The sequence below is a fragment of the Myiozetetes cayanensis genome, unplaced genomic scaffold (assembly GCF_022539395.1).
Source record: "Myiozetetes cayanensis isolate MyiCay16 unplaced genomic scaffold, myiCay2020 scf1, whole genome shotgun sequence".
NCBI classification, from domain to species: Eukaryota; Metazoa; Chordata; class Aves; order Passeriformes; family Tyrannidae; genus Myiozetetes; species Myiozetetes cayanensis.
The window spans coordinates 30042050-30060762 of NW_026086604.1; the positions used below are offsets into that span (position 1 = coordinate 30042050).

General features: G+C 39.6%; 1 protein-coding gene across 3 annotated transcripts in view; it reads right to left on the reverse strand.

Annotated features, from left to right (window-relative positions):
• Positions 1–12088, reverse strand: part of CRISPLD1 (cysteine rich secretory protein LCCL domain containing 1) — a 39976-nt gene extending 27888 nt beyond the window's left edge. For 2 of the 3 annotated variants that reach the window (XM_050322723.1, XM_050322715.1), the window contains exons 1-2: positions 11959–12088; positions 10690–11013 (exon numbers count right to left, since the gene is read on the reverse strand). In XM_050322723.1, the coding sequence (XP_050178680.1) occupies positions 10690–10947 (258 nt within the window). In that variant the 5' untranslated portion in view covers positions 10948–11013; positions 11959–12088. Of the gene's footprint in view, positions 1–10689; positions 11014–11958 lie in introns of those variants that run through there. The other variant, XM_050322730.1, reaches the window with a different exon arrangement.
• Positions 12089–18713: the final 6625 nt, after the last annotated feature.

Sequence of the window (18713 nt, forward strand, 5' to 3'; positions counted from 1 at the left end):
TTAAGACTAATGACACTGAGAAGGAAAAAAAGGAAAGATGAAACATAGAATCAGAAATGCCATGAGCAAATATGCCAGAAATACAGTTAAGAACTAGAAATCACCTGCATGGCATCAGCACAGAACGACAGTGGTACAGTTGAAAATGACTTCAAGAGACTGATCCTGACTGTAGTTTATCTAGTCTCTTCCACTGAGCCAATTATACGTGTATTATCCACATTTTTATAAATTAAAATTAGTAACTGTATTTTCAGAACAATATTTACTGTAATTTTTTTCTGGAGTTTTATCACTGTAAGAGTAAAAAGGATTTCCTTGGCATGCAACCTAAACCTCCTGCCCTACAACGCTAGCTGATGTTTTATTGCCAAGAAAAAAGAAATCACTCTCTTTCCTCTAACAACTTTCATTTATTTCCAAGATTAATGAAATTGAGTTGCTTCATTCCTTCAATCATTTCATAAAGCACACAGTCTGTCTTTATAATCAATCCCATTAATCTCTTTCAATGTATCTAGAATGGCTAGACCATTCTTAAAAAATTACCAAAAATGGACATTGCATTTCAGACAAGGTCTCATCAGTCTCACACACAGAAGTCTCCTTTCAAAGACTGCTGCATTGTATAACTTTTAAATTCAGTGGAACTCCTGAATCTTCTTACTGTAGTTTTATCTCTACATTTTATCCCCTGTATGTTACCTGTTTGATTTCTTCCTTTTTGCAGTTAAACATCACCATGTTGATTCCAGGCCATGACTTCTATTTTTCAGGTTCTAATTTTGATCATGTTCCCTAAAACAACCCCATGCTGTGCCCATATTATATATATTATGTATGCAGATACATATATATTGCAGTTTTCATGTGTATTCTTTGCTCACACAAGTCAAAACCCGAGTGCTTAACCAAAAATGAATGGGTTCCAACAGCATCAACACCATCAATCTTCTGCCTGTTTAATAGGGAGTTTCCAGCCAATCTCTGTCACAAAAATGTCAGGTGAAGAGAGTGTCAAGAACTTTCCAGAGTCAAAACATGACACCTAACTACTAATTCGTACTAATTCCTTCTGATATACTATGTGGGTAATTACTGGATCATTAAAAAAGAAAGTAGATTGGTTCAACATGATCTCTTCTTAACAAACAGACATTGGCAGTTTTCGTCTGCTGGTCTTTCAGTCACGCTTAGGTGAGGCATTTTTATCTGTACAAAGCTGCTGAAGGAAGTTCATGGAAACTAGTGATAGTGAACACATCTTGCAGAAAGTAAGTAACATGCACTCAACTGAGATGATTTTTTTTTTAGTCATTTGAGTTTGAAAAAAAAGTGTTCTCCCTCTAGCCTGAGGTCCCATATACAGCAGAGACCGTAAAAACTCAGGATTACGGAAACACCACTAAACTCCCCTTGAAAGCACAGAATCAACAATACTAACAAGTATTGATATATTCTACCGATACATCCACAAAGACAGAGAACAGCTAAAACTGCCAAACTTTCCTCTGCCAGTAAAGTTAGACATCCATTTTCTGCTGCAGAACTACTACCTATGTAGAAAAGAAATGGTAAAGAACCTACATGCTACCATGTGGCTGACTGGAGTTTATAAAGCTTTAAACCGGGCAGAGATCCCTGAATAGATCTTGAGGTTTCAGCTACTCTTTTGGAAAAGAGTAAAAAGCAGGAAAACTGTGGCTTTTGCCTGGAAACAGGAAAGTGGTATAAGGCCAAAAATATTGTTCCCAAACACTGAAAAAATTGCACCAATATTTAGAAGTATGTCCCTATTACAGCTTCATGTGTTTGAGCTTTTTGTTTTCAAAAAGTAAAACCAGGAATAGGAACCAGCAGACATGACTAATCACATTTAATTTTGTGTGTACTCTAAGCATGTTAAAAACCTTGCTGGAATATTCAGCTTTCCAAGGTGTTCTGAAACAGTGCATTTACTTTGCTACTTCTTAAAAGCAATGCATTAAGACTTGCTATTAGAACATGACTAAAAATCAACTATTCACTTCCATATTCTAACAGGAATGGAAGAAAACAGTATAAAAACTGATCTTGATTTCTCTAGTTTGTCCATTGTCAAATTATGAATTACACACATTCATTGCAACTAGTATTCATAAATATTTATAGCTAGTCACAAACTGACCAGAGAACAAGTCCTTACCTCAAATCCTGGTAGTGATTACCAGGATAAACTCGCTGTAACCGATTGCTTTCATACAGCAGTTTAGAGATGCTACAGAATTTCCTGGGCTTTGAAGAGGAATTAGCTGCGGTATCTCAAATATGTGTCACAGTAAATGCTTTTAAAAGATGACCACTGTGATTTGACATTAGTGAATTGAACTTGCTGCCAGAGAGCATCCATTGATCATATGTGACTTGGCACTACTGTCAGAAATATGTTCAAATAAAATCTAAAAAAAGAGAGTTGAAAAATGTATTAAAGGAATGCCTGATCATCTGAATATCTAACAGGGAATTCAGGACAAATATATTGTAATATCTTTCAGGCAGCCAAATTCTGGATTTAACAGCCTCATTTTAAGAAACTTTTCTTGTTTCATAATAAAGTAAAATTTGTCCTTCTTTATATGAACAGAGGATAGTCTTTTTAATGAATCACACTTTTTTCTATGATAGTCATTCTACTAATGCTTAAGTTAAATAAAGGTTGATTATATTTACAGATAACACTATAAATTCTTATATAGCATTTCAATAAAATGAGAAGTTAAGCAAGATTCCAAAGCAGACATCATGAAGATGACAGGCTACATGGAGTCACTTTTATATATCTTATTGATGCCTTCTGTGTTCAGTTCACATTTTGTATTTAAGCTTTGATTATGCTATTACTGATTAATATTCCATGAGCTTTTTTGATATGGGAGTTGAAGAAATTCTCTGACAGAAAAAATAAAAGATGAACAGTGTCTGTCCTGTGTTGCTAATTATTTTATTTTGGGAAGGCTTCCTTAAACTTTGAGACAGTGAGCCTTTCTGCTACTTTCCACTTTCAGTTTCTTTACTTGGAGTTGCCCAGTTGTTGTTGGCATTACATCAATAAAAGTCATACCATGGACTTATCCACTTTTTTTCTTGGCCACTTCACACTGCACAATCCTTTGCTAAAACTACCAGAGAGAATAAGAGGATAAGTCAACGTCACTGTGTTCTTTGATGCAGTGTCAGTAGCCTTTGAGCACAGGCAAAGGAGCTGAAGCACTTCTACCAATCTTTGAAGTGGAGCAGAAAAGTGGAAAACCAGAGGGAAAGCAGGCAGGTTCACACTGAATAGAGCTGCTCTGTTCTTGGCACCCAAAGTGCTCTTCAGCCACTTAAGGAATTCCACAAACCAAAGTCCTCTGCTCGAAAAGGAACAGGAATTGTTTTTAACCAAGCATCCCTGAAGAGTTTTGGCAAGATGGATAAGATACACTAAACAGAGACATCTAAAACTTTGTCAGAAAGGTCTAGGAAATTTAACAGGGCACTTCCGAACGTAAAAATTCACCAAAACTTGTACATTCAAGAGCATTTCAATATAGCAGGAACTTGCCTGTAGAAAAAATTAGGGAAAATCTAACCGAGAAATAGTTACAGTCTCCAATTTCTTAATTTTCTTTTTCTGAAGCGCCCCTGAACTTACTGAAATGGAGTGGCAAATTTTTAAGCCTTCAAAAATATAAGGTCCCATAGAAATCACAAAGCAGTCATGGTATGGACAGGAATTATATTCAACACATCACTACCAAGGTTTTGAAACTAACGCTTTCAGAGATATTATACCAACAAAAATGAAGAATAAATATATACTTTTCCCCTCATGAACCAAATAAACCTTCTAATCTATTTTTTTTTAAACTACCCATAGAAGATTGTATTTCCCTTACAAGGGTTCCAAAATAAAACTTCATAGAAACAAGGCACGAGTTTTGCAATGTATTTATCTGCAGGACCTTCCCAGAAGACTAGAAATAATTAAATAAGCAGAGGATACTATCCCTAGAGGATACTGATGCTCTCCAATTACAGTAATTACAAAATGCAGTGTGTGGCTCCGTGCCAAGAAATAGCAGGTTGAAATGTTCTGCTATCTATCAAGCTGGGAACCCAAACACTTTTAAGTACAGCAAATTCCACAGGCATGAAATGAAGATCTTGCATGAGCTATTTTACTTACTCCTTTGTTTGGAAAAATATGCATGAAATCAAGGAATGAATACTAAAAAAATGGTTTAAAATAGAATGCATTCTAAACTCATTAATCAAAATTGCTTTTTAAGTTTTATCCTTGGTGGTTCCTTTTATTTTGCAAAGTATAACTGTTTGGAATATAAAGGAATTAACAACTTCCACTATCCAAATAATAATGACTATTTTTAAAGTGTTGATTGCAACAATCGTGAAAAAACTCCAAGTTTTCATTAACACATTCACTTTTATTAAGGTGCAATGTAACCAACTAAATTACTGGAGGGGGAGGGAGGGAAAGAGGTTTTCCAGTTTCAATCCATGATAAACAAAGAATGCTTACAAAACCAAAAAAAAAATCAAGAGTTTGGGAAATCGTAGATTATGGTGCCTAAAAGAATTTTTTCAAGTTTTATTAGGACTTTACAATCTAGTAAGAATTTATTAATTTGCAATCATTCCCTTTCTACCTGAACTGCACAACAGAGAATAAGGAGATGAGGGGTGATCAAAATATAAACTGATGACAAAAGACTGTAGCTTTAGTTGTTTACTAGAACTAATTTTTTAGGCAGAATACTATTAAATTAGAATAGGGCCTTGCTTGCTCATGCTAACTTACAGGCAGGATATGGTTAACTTTATAATGAGGATTCTAGCAGGTACAAAAACCTTGGAGTTTCGATAAGGAGCTTTGAAGGAGACCTTAAAGGTTGATAAAGAGGGGCTCTGAGAGAAAGAGACAAGATGAAATCGGTTTTGAGGTGAGCGACCAGTGCCAGCTCAGCACTTCTTGCAAAGGTGAAGAGTTCAGAGCTGAGGAAAACTTCTTACTTCATACAAAAGACCCACAATGAAGACCCCCAAGGGGAGTTCTGAGGCAGAGCTATAGGAGTGGTGTATGTTAATGATTTCCCCTCCCACTTTTCAGGAATTTGCTGACACAGCTCATGCATATGTAATACAATGATGCATATGTAACATAGTATAGCATTAAAGAAACTGAACAAAGGCAATAGGTGTGCATGCTAGGCGGAGCTATCCCCCACGCACCCGGTGCTGTGAATAAACATACCCACTTCAATACTCTTTGTGAGTTTGGGAGTTTGTTTCCACAAGTCAAAGGGAACCCTTCCACATCAATCCACAACAAACCATTGACAAGTGCACGACAAAGCACGATGGTTCCCATTTTTTGCCTTAAAGGATAGGTCTTTGCCAAGGAAGGCTGGGCAGGCACAGGCAGCTCCAGTACAGCAGAGGAACAAGGAGGGATGCCTGAGCAGCCACAGAGCATCAGAGCCACAGCAGCCCCCTGATCTGGTCAGACTGAACACTGCCAGCAACACTCAGCTGCAGGTTTCAGTACTAGCTCAAGTACGTCTTCCATACAGATGTGCTCCAAGTGCATACGTGGTGTAAAGGCCACGCTGGTGTCAATGCCCCAGGGTGGAAAATGTTGAAAGCATAATGATTCACACAACATTCTGCTATGCACTGTTTGGGTGCTTTAGAGGGGAAACATCATCCCTCTTTGCTCTCTTTCCAGTACTGTTAAATCCATATGCATAGCAAAAATAAAATGTTCCTTACACCTTTCTTTACTAGGAAACAATCCAGACAAACAAATATACAGCACACGTCTGCCATGCGTTTTCATAACAAACTGTTCATCATAACCTCAAGAAAGATTTTTTTTTTCTATTTAGGTCATAATGTTGACGACCCAAAAACTCTCTCAGCATTCAAGGAAGAGGTCTAGGAAAAAATGATCTAACATGCAGTCATACGGTCACTGCAGAGGAGTTAACAGAATTTGTTGCACTACTGTTCCCTACAGAGGAGCTTATGCAGGATCTCTCACCAGAATTCTTCTATATAGAGAAAGAAACAGAAGATGAGGTGGAGGACACACACTAGACTTAAACATTAGCTGAAACTGAAAATATTGACTGTGTCAAATTGCCAGGTGCAGAAAATATCTTTGAAGAACCTGGAAAAACTTGATCATGAAACTTCTTAATTACTGTGTGGTATCCTATCTCTCTTCAAATGGCCTCATTACCACAGCAACAAAAACCAGCACATGGGTGCTAATATTTTAGAAAGCTTCTAGTAGATCCTGAGAAACTACAGACCAAAAAACTGACTTCCATTGGGATAATTTCTTAGGGTAAGTTAAAAAAAAATTGAAATACATAGATAATATTTTCTTATTTGGGAATTCTTCACAAATATATTAGACTTTCAAGGTGTCAAAAACATGTTGAAAAGGGTTAAAATGCAATTAAGTTTTCAACAGAGTTCCTAAGTTATTTAAAAAGTAATAAACAAATCAAATTAAACTACCATGAGATAAAGAAAAAAGTGATAAATGACAGAAAAAAGATTTAAGAATACAAAATACCTTTTCAAATTCCCTTCAAGATGTGTCCACTGTCCTCTGCTGTATACCTTCATCACAATAGCCCAAGAAAAGGGAATGAAAGGTAGTACTCACTACTTAAGATAGTTAAAAACAAGATAGGAAAAACACAAGATAAAGAAACTCATTAATTCTAAGTGATTGGAAGCACAATGATAGACACCATTCAATGTGAACATATACAAAATAGGGAGGACATAGTTGGAGGTTACAGCCAACTATATGACTTCAGCACATTAGAAAGATCTTAAAAATCATTGTGAATAGCTCTATGAAAAATGTTGGCTTTAGTTCAGCCAGTCAAAAAGTAAAAGAATGCTAGAAATTATTAGGAAGTGAAGAATATAAACACTACATCAATTTGCAGTATACCATAACAGTTTGGTTTCTTACTTTTGAAATCAAAGGAAAGCAACTAAGAGAAGCACAATTCTTGAAAAGAATGGCAGAAAACCATGTGATCACTGAGAAAATTACTTCTTACAATAAAGTAAAACAAGGAATAAAATAAAAGAACAGGTTTAAAGCAAAAAAAAAAAAACAACCAACAAGACAATGTACTTTTTCACACAGTACATTATTAAATTTATAGAGCTCTGCAACTTGATGCTACAGATTCAAAGAATACAAATGAACTAAATGAACTCAAAAGCATTCAGATTCACAAAAATTCCATTTGAGACTATTCCATTTGACACAAAAAGTATGCCAACAGAGTCAGAAATTCCCTAAGGTGCTGTTTGCTGGAAGCTGGAGGGTTTGATTGCAGAAGTGTCTCGATTCACATGCTCTATTCTTATTGTTTTACCCTAGGAATTCACTACTGCTTACCACCAGAGCTGTAGTACTTGGGAAAACAAACTTTTCATCCAGTAAGCTCAGCCAGACAGTCATAAGAACATTTTAGACCTATCTACTGTGAATCTTACTGAAGCTAACAACTTTAGGTCTCTTAACTGTTTTAGCCCAGTATCCTTTTCTTCTTCAAGGCATACGGGAAGAATATAAAGTTGTACAGAATATCTGTAATTCAACCTTTTAATTATGGTGTTTTGGTTTTTTGGTTTTGTTTTTTTTTTTTTTAGAGAGAGACCTTATCTCAAAGATAAGGCTGGACTTTGCAAGTTAAGTCATATAACTGATTGTCCTACTCTAAGTGTGGTTCTCCATCCCTCCCATTTCTTAGCTATGCATTCCCGCTGACTTTTATAGCACTGGACTCATCTGATTCACTCATGTATGGAACTAGCTTCATGACTCAGAATGGAAAAAAAAAATTAAAATATAAAATCTGATTCTTTAAGTACTTGGATCTCTCTCATCATCAGGTCTGGTACATTCTATTGGCAGGAGCAGGACAGAAGCATTTCAGCCAGAGACACCTGTTAGGTTACCTTAAATGTTACAGACTAACAATGCAATGCGAGCACACAGTCCCCACATACCTTCTCCCAGCTCCACTCACCCTTGGAGATCCTAAACTTCTCAACTATACGACAGACTAATAGAGACACAGGGGTACAAGCAAGGCACCTGAAACTTGACCACCTCCATTCAGATGTGGTGAGACATAAAACTTCATTTACCCAAGCAGAACTAACTGTATTTACAAGGAGAAGTTTTATCAGTACAGAGTGACGGGACTGTGCCCATAGCAGGAAATTTTTTTGCCAGTATATCTATACTGATAAAGCACATCAAAAGTAGACAAAAGTGTTTAAGTTGTACTTATCTAGTTTGCTAAACATCGGGTAAACATTTAGGGGGATGATTTACCTGTTTTGGAGGACTGAAATTTACCTTTGGTAAGACATTGAAAGGAAAATCACAAACTGTGTCATAAAAATATATGTCCAAACAATCAGAAATCCTGTCATTTACTCCTTCTGTTCAAGAAGCAAGTGGCTCCCACTGTCCTCTCTCAGTTCCCAATACTGACTCTCTCCTGCCTCCTCCAGATACAATCTATCTCCCCACTCATTCACAGGTTAAGCCTTTTTAAATAGCCTCTTTGCAAATTTCTGTCCTCTTAACCTCCCTCCACAAACTTCTGATCCCAAATTTTCTCTGCAGAGACAGTCTCAGTTCTTCCCCTAACCACGACTGTTCATCAAGTACTCTTTTCTTCCATAACAGTGATTTCTCAACACCTTCTTGACCAGACTCTCAGCCTCTTTCCATGCCCTTCTCATGGGTTCCTCTGACCAGACCCTTCACACAGACCCTCTGCATTCACAGATCCCAAACCCTTGACCATCCCAGTCCCTGATTCCCTTGGATATTATGCCAAAATTCAATCCCACCCTCTTGAAAGCTGCTGTCCTGTTCTGAATAACATCCTCAGCATCAAAACTGGGTAATCACTTTTTCATGCTACTTGTACTCTGGCTCAGGGGTCATTTGAGAGCATAGAAAAAACAACAAAACCACAGAAACTTGTTCCAGATGTAGACCTAACAGAGTCTAAGCCAAAGTGAGTGCAGTGCAGGACGAATCTTAGAAGTATAGAGCTGTCAAAAGTCTTACTTCAGTGACTACATCCAAATTCTTCTTTCCAAGATATATAAGACAGACAAATGTAGAATGGCGTTAGGAATGGAAAAAGGCACATAACTAAAAATCATAGCTATGTTTTCACATAATCTTTAGAAAAAGGTTTGCGGTCTTTTAACATGGGAAAACAATAGTCTCCCTATTCTTATTTTACAAAAAGACTTAACGGCTTTTTCTTGAGTTTTCCAGAAATAAATCAACTTGAGTTACCAAGAACAAAATGTTAACCCCTACTATAACAAGGTCTAAAAAACTCACAACAGCAAACAAAGTTTAAGGATATGTGCAGGCTGGGAAAGATATTTACATCTTGAAATGTGGTAATACAAACCTCTGTCACGGAAAATGTCATGAAACCTGTGTCATATTTGATATAAACAACCCAACCTATAGCAATGCTATTTCTCTGGTGCCTGAATAGATAAATAAACAATACACCACATGAAAAGAGGAAAAATATGCAGATTCAAGTAAATTACCCATTCTTGTCAAAACTCTGGACTTCTTAAAAGCTCTTGTGACCTGATTTAATCTACTTAGCAAGGAGAGACAAGTCAGCCTTGAACTACAGCATAAAATCAAAGTTCAGAAACATGGGAGACCTAATGTTAGTAATAATAACACAAACATAGAGGCTTCTTAAGGAAAAAAATACAAACAGAAATTATGTATTACATTAATAATGGCCAGTCTTCGCGAGCGAAGATCCGGGGAAGGTCTTTCCACCTTCCAGCCTGCGCATTGGATTTTTTAGGTGAGACACAGTGTGCGCGGAACTGAGCCCACCCTTTAATCCTAAGGTTCATCTGCCGGGGCCAAGCGAGCTTGGACGGTGGCAGCGAGGTCCTTAGGACGTAGGTGGGTTGCCTTTAAGGGCTAACGAGCCCCACCTGCCCGGGAGTGGCCCTGACCGGGAATCGAACCCGGGTCTCCGCGGTGACAGCGCGGCGCCTTTACCCCCTAGACCACCAGGGGCTCCATGTATTACATTATTAATCTGGAAAACACAGAAACATACAGGACTCCAGGAACACATGCCAATTTAAATAGAAGACTTTCTTGTTGTAAGACTCTCATTTAGCTCAGAAATTCCATCCAACCTAGAAGCATGGGAAAGAATATATGTTATTTTGAAACTTCATAGTTCAGTACTCTTCTTAGATGGTGACTTCTTAGGCCACAATCACAATCAACTATTTTGAGTACCACAGTTTTGGAAATTGGCCCCTAACACTGAGGAACTGCCACTTAAATTTAGGTGAGCTATGAGAGATTAAACACATAAATATCAATAGAACATGACACTTGATCTACAAACATGCATTTTTATCTCACAGTTCTTCCCTGTACAAAAAAAAAAAAGGAGAGACAAGTGACAAATGCTTTAAATGAGAGAACAAGCAAACTAAGACTGAAGTTATGCTGTTTTATAAAGTGATAGTAACTATTCTAAGAACAATGCTTTCTTCATGTCGCTATCAGTTTTTCCTTACCATATATTCCATATTGGAAGCTGGTGGATACACCTGACCCCGTAATTTATTATGAAGATCCAAGATACTTTGCATATCACTGTCTGTGATAGCCCTTTTCCCTCTCTGCTTGGCGATCCACCACTCACCATCTTCATCCATGTACTTTTCCAAAAGTTCCTCTAAGAGCGTGGCATTGGGAAGAATCATTGCAGAAACTGCCTGAGCTATGAATAGCAAGATAGTTACTCTGAGCCATTCCTGTACTACATACTTCATGATGAATGATCTCAAAAATGCTCAGGAGTTATCTCCAAGACAAAGTCTTTCTTCCAGGTCTGTTGCCTGTAAATACATAAGAGAGAGTAATGTAATTTGTAGATTGAAGGACTGGCCTGTATGAACTTACAAAGCAAAAAAACCTGTAGTTTGTACAGAGTTTGTCCCTGTAATTTTAGGGGGGGAAAGCAGGATGCTACTTTTTTTTTACTCTAATAAGAACATAGTGTTGATTCAGAAAGATAGGTTATCTTCAACCTTATGAACTTGATTTTGTTCAAGTGGTTTTATACATTACACTGGCCTGTCCATTGCAGTGCCTGAATGCAAAAAGTCTGCTTTTCATATCTACTTAAAAGGAGCCAGACATCAGTGAAGATTAGACTGCAGATAAGGTCTCTCAATGCTGGAATTTAAGAACAAAAGAAGCTAAAAGGCTTGCATTCATCACCAAAGAGTACACTTGAAATCCACGGTAAACTTGACAAAAAATAGCCTCTCTTGGTGCATTTCAAAATATGACTTTGATTAAAGCTTTTCTTCTATGATTTCCCAAAAACAGCTGATGAAACTAAACGTATTCAACTCGGACGAGAAAAGGAGGGGAGATGGGGTTATTCTATCCGCTAAACAAATGAATGGTAACTATCGGAAAAGGCAGCACCACCTCCAAGAATACAATATCCCAACACAGCCTACTAAGTAACTGAATGCTTTAAGTAGGAAAGCCGTGGTCATTCCTACACCCTGGGCGAGCACGCGCGAGTCCCGCCACAGCGGACGCAGCCGCTGGGAGGGGAACAAAAAGAGGCGGCCGGGCAGGACCAAGCTCTCCCCAGCGCGCCGCCAGCGCCCGCACCCGGCAGCGCCAGCCCCGCGGATCTCCTGGGACAGCGGTCTGACCGGAGCGCCCCCCACGGCCCCGGGGTGCGCGGGCCGCCGCCCCCCGCCCTCCCACCGCCGCGGGGAGGATGCTGCGGGGAGGATGCTGCCCCTCGCCCGTGCCCTTACCCCTCCGGCGGCGGCTGCCCGCTCTCCCCGCAGCCAGCTTCGCTCCGCCGCCGCCTCCTCGCCACGCCCGCGTGGAGCCGGGGCCGGGGGTGCGGGCACGGCCTCGCCCCGCTCGCTGCGGCGGGAGCGGCGCGGCGGTCAAGGACGTGTCCAGCAGCGGGGCTGCCGCTGCGCTCAGCCGCCGCCTCCCCCCTGGCCTCCGGGTCGCCACCGCCGCCCCGAGGAGCTCCGCGCCTCTCCTCGCAGCTCCCGCCCCGCCGGGCATTTATCGCGGGCGGCGGTGACGTGCGGCGGACACCCCTCCCCGGCACCCGCGGGGCGGGACGCGCCGCGCTCCGGGCACCGCGCCCGCCCCGGCCCCCGCACCCGCGCCCCGGTATCCGCACAGCCCGCCCTCGCCCCCGGGGCGGTGGAACCAGCAACAGCTCCCGGGGAGATCCTTGCCTCGAGTCCCGCGGGCAGCAAGGGGCTGGCTGGGACCGCATCCTCAGCCAGAAGCTGGCCTCGGTCCTGCAAAAGCTATTGCCCAGAAAAGGTTGAGGGGGGCCCCGTCCGCGGCCGCCTCCATCCTTGGCAGCTGGCAAGAGGATGCTAAGCCGGCCTGTTCCTGCTGAGGCACAGCAAAGAGAAAAAACTGTGAGCTCCGCAAAAGTCCGGAACATGTGGATATGGCTGGAGGTATCAGGACAGGAATTTTATTGTAGATTTCAGACCAGCCACATGAGACTTCTCTTTACAGAGAATTCAAAACCTTGCAACCTCTCTTTTCGGGCAAGAATAGGCATCACTTTTTGTGTTATCAAAGTCCTCTAGCCTGAAATTTTTATGCAAGCGGATCAGGACAACATTTCATTTACTTAGTATAATTTGTTACATTGAGGTAACTGCAGAATTGACCAGCTTCCAGTCTTCACAGGGCTGCTGTAGCAGCTTGCAAAGGTTCTCTGTATTTTCATTTTCAAAAACTGAGAGGCTGAGGTTAAAATTCATCAGAATCCAGCTGGCTTCAGGCCGGCTCTATAAATGCTTCCAAATTTCACGGGCCCAAGAGAAACAATGCCATGCAAAGTAACACACTACTTCTTATACTTTCTCAGTTTTGCTTATAATTTCCCTAAATACTTTGGAACTAAGTGCAGGATGCTATAGGTACTCACGCACTGTGATATGCAAAAAGTCTTATGCTCTGTAATGGTTGGTCTTTATGACTTTTTTTCCTTGTGTTGCTGGAAGTGGGCTTCTGCACCCAAGTACCGGGCACTAAACTTTTTTTATAGCAAAACTGTGTGAGGTTGCCACTCTGCAGCTGGATACACAGACTAGATGCAGTTTTTTTCAGTCTTTATGTGCTAAGATGACTTAACACCTGTCATTTCGGGTACAGAAGAATGAGCCATACAAACATCCTGTCCATGCAAAAGAGTTTGAAGAAACAGGAAGGAAACAAAACATTAGGACTTCCTGGAGTCTACACATCAGATCTAGATTTTTTTAATACTCATTACCTTTGTCTAGCTACATCTTGCTTCCATGTTCTCTAGACCTCTGGAGGCCAAGACCTAGACTCTGTAGCATCAAGGTACAGCTTTAACATTATCACCTGGTAAAGAGTATGTATCATACCAAGACATTTATTCTGTTTACAAGCACAAGTGCTATTTCATTATAAAGCAACAGAAAAGATTTACTGTTAGAGCCATTAATGGCTGCACACAACAAACTGAAAAATTCTAAAGGAGTGAAGATATTTATGGGGTTCCCATCAATTGGAAATTGTAGTAGCTGCCCTCTTCCATCAGCATTGGACATCTGCTGGGCTTCAAACAGAATATAGATAATATATCACTTTCCGTCTTTCTTTTTGAGTATTTATCATGCTTTTGAAAGCACTTGATCATATTTGGTCTTTGTCAGATTGAAGACCTTATTATATGATAATGCAAGTTTTAGATTCAGTAAAATAAATACTAATGTGAAAAGAGATAGGCCTTGTTGAAATTGATTCTTTTTGTTATCAATTTGTCAGCAGGTGAATAAACTCTTTACACTCTGCTGTGACTGTGCCCTTTGCACTTGGTTTATGGCTGTATGATTTGTGACCACATAAAAGTGTTACGACTTTGACAAATGACATTTTGACATGTCCACTCTCAAATCAGGCCCCCATCTGCCTCTCTGTACTAACAATGGGGCAAATTGCTTCAGACTCCACAAAAATGGCCAAGCAGGAGACTTTTCAGGAGAAATATCTGTAAGGTGAGAGACCAATTTTCAAGTGTAATCACTTCCTGTTGTGGAGCATGTTCCCGAATGCTCCTTTGCTGAAATCTAATATGCCCACCATATTGCCGAGTGGCCTGAATTGATTTTGCTTTTGCTGAATCTTTTTAATCTGTTCTTTTCTTTTTTTTCAATTAAATATATGTAGAGCTAGAGAAGGTAAATATATCCATCTGAAGGTTGGTGAATAAAATGGACAAACTCTGCTCAAAGCCTTACCTTAAGCTTTTGCCCAAACTGTCCCTGCAGTCTTTAAATTTTCTGGTTATATTTTAAAAACTGACACAAAAGGCTTCCAGCAAGAACAACAAATGAAGTAAATAGATGATAGGTGTTGGTATTTCTGCTATTCTGGGTGTGATTACAGTAATGTGCAAGATTATTCCAGTATTGCAAGATCTTCCAATAGATAGATTCCTTCAGCTGAAAATGTCTTGGTCACGTCCATTGTTGAGGATCTTGTGAACTGTTTTATTCTTGGGGAGCACAGCTATACTGGTAATTTAGAGACAGAACTCAAAAAAACAAACAAACAAACAAAAAAGTGCAGCATAGCTTTCCTGTGACTAGATTTACCAGAGTAAAAAGATGCATTAAGAGCCCATATAGTCTATTAGAAGTTGTACAAGTCCCTGGACATATTGGATGTACCAGGTAGCCTTTCCATGCATTTTCTTTTATCAGTAGGCCTCACTGTGCATTCTCTAGTACAGTGCAACATGATGTTAATTCAAATGTTGATCATCTTTAGACATTGTAGCATCATAGAGAAAATTTTCTATCCATTGCTTTTGGTATTATACAGGCAAAGTTCACAAAGTTTTCCTATCAGTCTCTCAGAAAAAACTTTTAAAAGAACAGCACTTAATAGATACTTGTAGCACTCCACAGTTCCTGGCCTTCAAGAAAAGGAGCCATACCTATTATCATGTATTATCCATTACTACAACAAAGAGCAAGATTGGCAGAATTGTTTTTCTGCACCATCTTCACCATCTATTTCACGAAAGTTACTTAAAAAATAATCACAAAGGTCTGTGAAAGTAAATAGTCAAATAGGAATTGTATATAAAGATACATGAAATCTATGAAATAAACATGCATTAAAATTTGACTTTTATGTTACTAGTTTAAAACATTTCATTTTAAATTTTAATATAATGACTGCATGAGAACAGAACTATTATTTATATATTTGTATTACTTTGAAAAAGGCATTCTTGTTTATTTAGAGTGATTGGATGTAATTATTTCTGTTAAGGGGAGCTTCTACTCTGTTTCTAATTGAGATTAAGAACAGTTTATTTTTTTAGTTTAATTTTGTCCAAGAGCAACAGTGAACAAAAGTTATCATCAATTAATGTTCTGCAACTAGTAAGAAGTCCAAGAAAGATTTTAACCATGGAGAAATGTCAGAGCTGCAGGCCAGTGGGGAGCTGGAGTGAAGGAAAGGCATATTATCATTAAAAAGAAAAACGTCATGATTTAAATTAGTTTGAAGATACATTTTAAACGAAAGAGATGGGAAATTGTTCTGATTTCTGAATTGTAGTTTATTATTAAACTGGTTAATTTGCTCTGCTTGCCTAAGTGTATAAAGATCAAAACATATTTACCAAACAAAAAGCTCCTGAAAAGAAGAACAATCAGATTCTCTCAGAAATAGTCTCTGACATTAGATATTAGCACACAAAATTATTTCAGTATGGCTGTTCCTAAAATATAACAAAAGACAAATACATGTGTTTTCTTTATACAGTACCACAACAGATGATAGGCCACCATCTGAAGGAGTAGGTTTCTATTTTCATCCCTCTCTAAAAGGATTTGAGCCTGATTGCCCATGATTAATTTTCCCAACCTGTACATTACAGCGAGTCAGAACAACATTCTCTCTGTCACTTCTATTTCACGAAATAATCAAGTATGGTTTGAGCCAGGAAGATGTGAGATAACACTTTTGTAACCCAGTGATGAGGGCATTTCTGGCAAAATGAAATCACACTGAAAAACTATATTTACATTTAATGTATTTGAAAAAAAGTACTAATTGGGGTAGGTGTATGGTACCATATATATTCTTGTTGATTTAGTCTCCTGTTTATGCTCACTCTCATGCTTTTTTTTTTCGTTTGGAGGGATAGGGGACTTACAAGCATGCTAGTTTGTTCTGCCTAAACAGATAGATAGCTCCAACAAATTTCTTCCCCTTAAGGGTAGAAACACTTGGTTCTAAGTCCTTTTGCTGCTGATTGATTTGGATACAACTGAGAGCTCTGTTGGTGGTTATTGTCTCCATCTATTTGTCCCATAAAATTAACTGAATTAAATGTTGCTCTTGTGCACGGTGTTGCTGCAGAGACAGGACTGGAGCATTTTGTTCAAAACCAAGTTTTACTCTAAGAGAGGTAGATTTTGTCATGATAAGTTTGGGAAGAAAACCCTAATATTAAATTTCATTATTTTCCCCTATATTTTTATATGAAATGTGGATGACAATCTAGTTATATTTACAGATGTATGACTTGATCTGCATGTGTGAGGAAGTTTGAATCCCTTCCTGCCAGTTAGAGCAGGGTATTTAACATTGGTGTGGGATAACAGCTTAGCACTTTAATTGTGATGGTCCAGTCCTGTCCAGTTTGACCCTGTGAGAGTCATTAATTCTCTGGAAAAGAAATTGCTTGTTTTAGGCATATCAGCCTTTCTAAAGTGAGGTAGAAATATCAGTAAGTTTTCAATATCACTGCTAAAAGTAGCATCTTTATCAATGTATGAATTATGGTAAGGAGTCAAAATAAAAAAGGAGAAAAATGTTTAAAAATGAGAATTTATGGAGAAGTATGTCCTCGGTCCAAGATTTTTGCAGTGAAAACACTCATGGTTGGTGTTCTTTAAATTGGTTGGGTTTGGGGTTTTTGTCCCCCCAAAGAGTAAATTCCTTCTCCCCAGGCATCCTGATTGCTTGTCTGAGTTGGCTGGCACAGAAACAGTATCACAGAGATGCTATGAAGTGTAGGCAGTTAGAAACTTTTTTTTTTTTTTTCCTGAGCATCTAAATCTTACCATCGGAAACCTCTGCATAGTAAGAATAAATGAAGGACATATGGAATGCCCTGATGTGTCAGACCAATAGTCCATCTAGCCCACTGACCTGTCTCCAATGGAGAGGAGGCTGTACAGGGAGCATAGGTGAGCCACCCACTTTCTGCTGTCTGTTTCCCTGGCAGACTGAGGAGCAGCCAAGCAGAGGCCAATCAGGGCTGAAGGACAAGCCCTGACCCAACACCTGTGTTCATGGCACAGTCTTCACAGCATCACAGAAATAGAAATTCCTACTGCATTCCTGGGGGTTGACGGAGGAATCATATATTTACCATCTGAACTTCTGCGACCACTGTCGCTATTGCCAGGAATGATATCTCCTGCTACACCTATACTCCTCAATTTATCCCCCATTGAAAAGGAAGTGACAGAGGAAAGTCCTTCCTGTTGGCTTCTGTCCTGTTCCCCTTCTTGTTTCATCTTTCTCCTTTGTTCCTCCAAATTATCTAAATAAATTTTGGTTGGTTGTTTGTTTGGGGAGGATGGAAGGGGTGATGTTTAGAGCAAATTTTTACCCTCATTGATCATGTGGTCTTGCCCCAACTTGAGACTCACACAGCCATTGAGGAGAGGATGGGGCTCTCAGATGTAGTGATAATTCTCTAACATGCAGAAGAAGATGGTCTTCTTTGTATTGGGGAGTAACACCCTGACAGCAGAAGGAAATCTCGGTTTATAGTATCAGGATCACTTTGGGTTTCTCTAGTAATAAGTAGTATTCACCCTTCTTCTGCCTTCTCCCTCCTCTGTGCTGCCTTTACCAACATGCTCTCCTTTTGTTGGCAAAATATCCTCCAAAGGTCAGTGGCAACACACAGTGTGATGGAGAGGAATGGAAATATTGTCACCCTTTATGAAGGAGAACCATCTCCCCACCCAGTGAACTGTTCTGCAAGAGCAACTTGGTGTGAGTCCTGCTGGCTGTGGGAGTACCTCAGGAGGGGCAGCAACAAGGAGGAGCTCAAGTACCCCAGACAGGACATAGCATTGACTACACCATTGCTGTTGACTCACTTCAGCTGAAGGTCACCCTTCCTTGTGACGCTATCCAAAGAACCCACTCAGGTGCAGAATCAACCACCTACATCCTTCCCATTACACCCAGTAAAGCAGACTGGAGATGACAAAGCCATGCAGGGTCCTTGAACAGCAAACTAGAGGAAACTATGTGCCAGTCATTTCCAGGGCTTACGTCATTTCCATCCTTCCCCTGCCTTCTGACCCTTTTTCTATGTATATATTGCCACATGGCTGTTAATATCCAGTTACTGAGAGATGCTTCTGCCTGAATCCAGATACACTAGTCAGTTATCTTGAGGAAAGGAGCAAAACCAGAAAGTTTAAATTATGGGCCTAGCACATTTCTCACT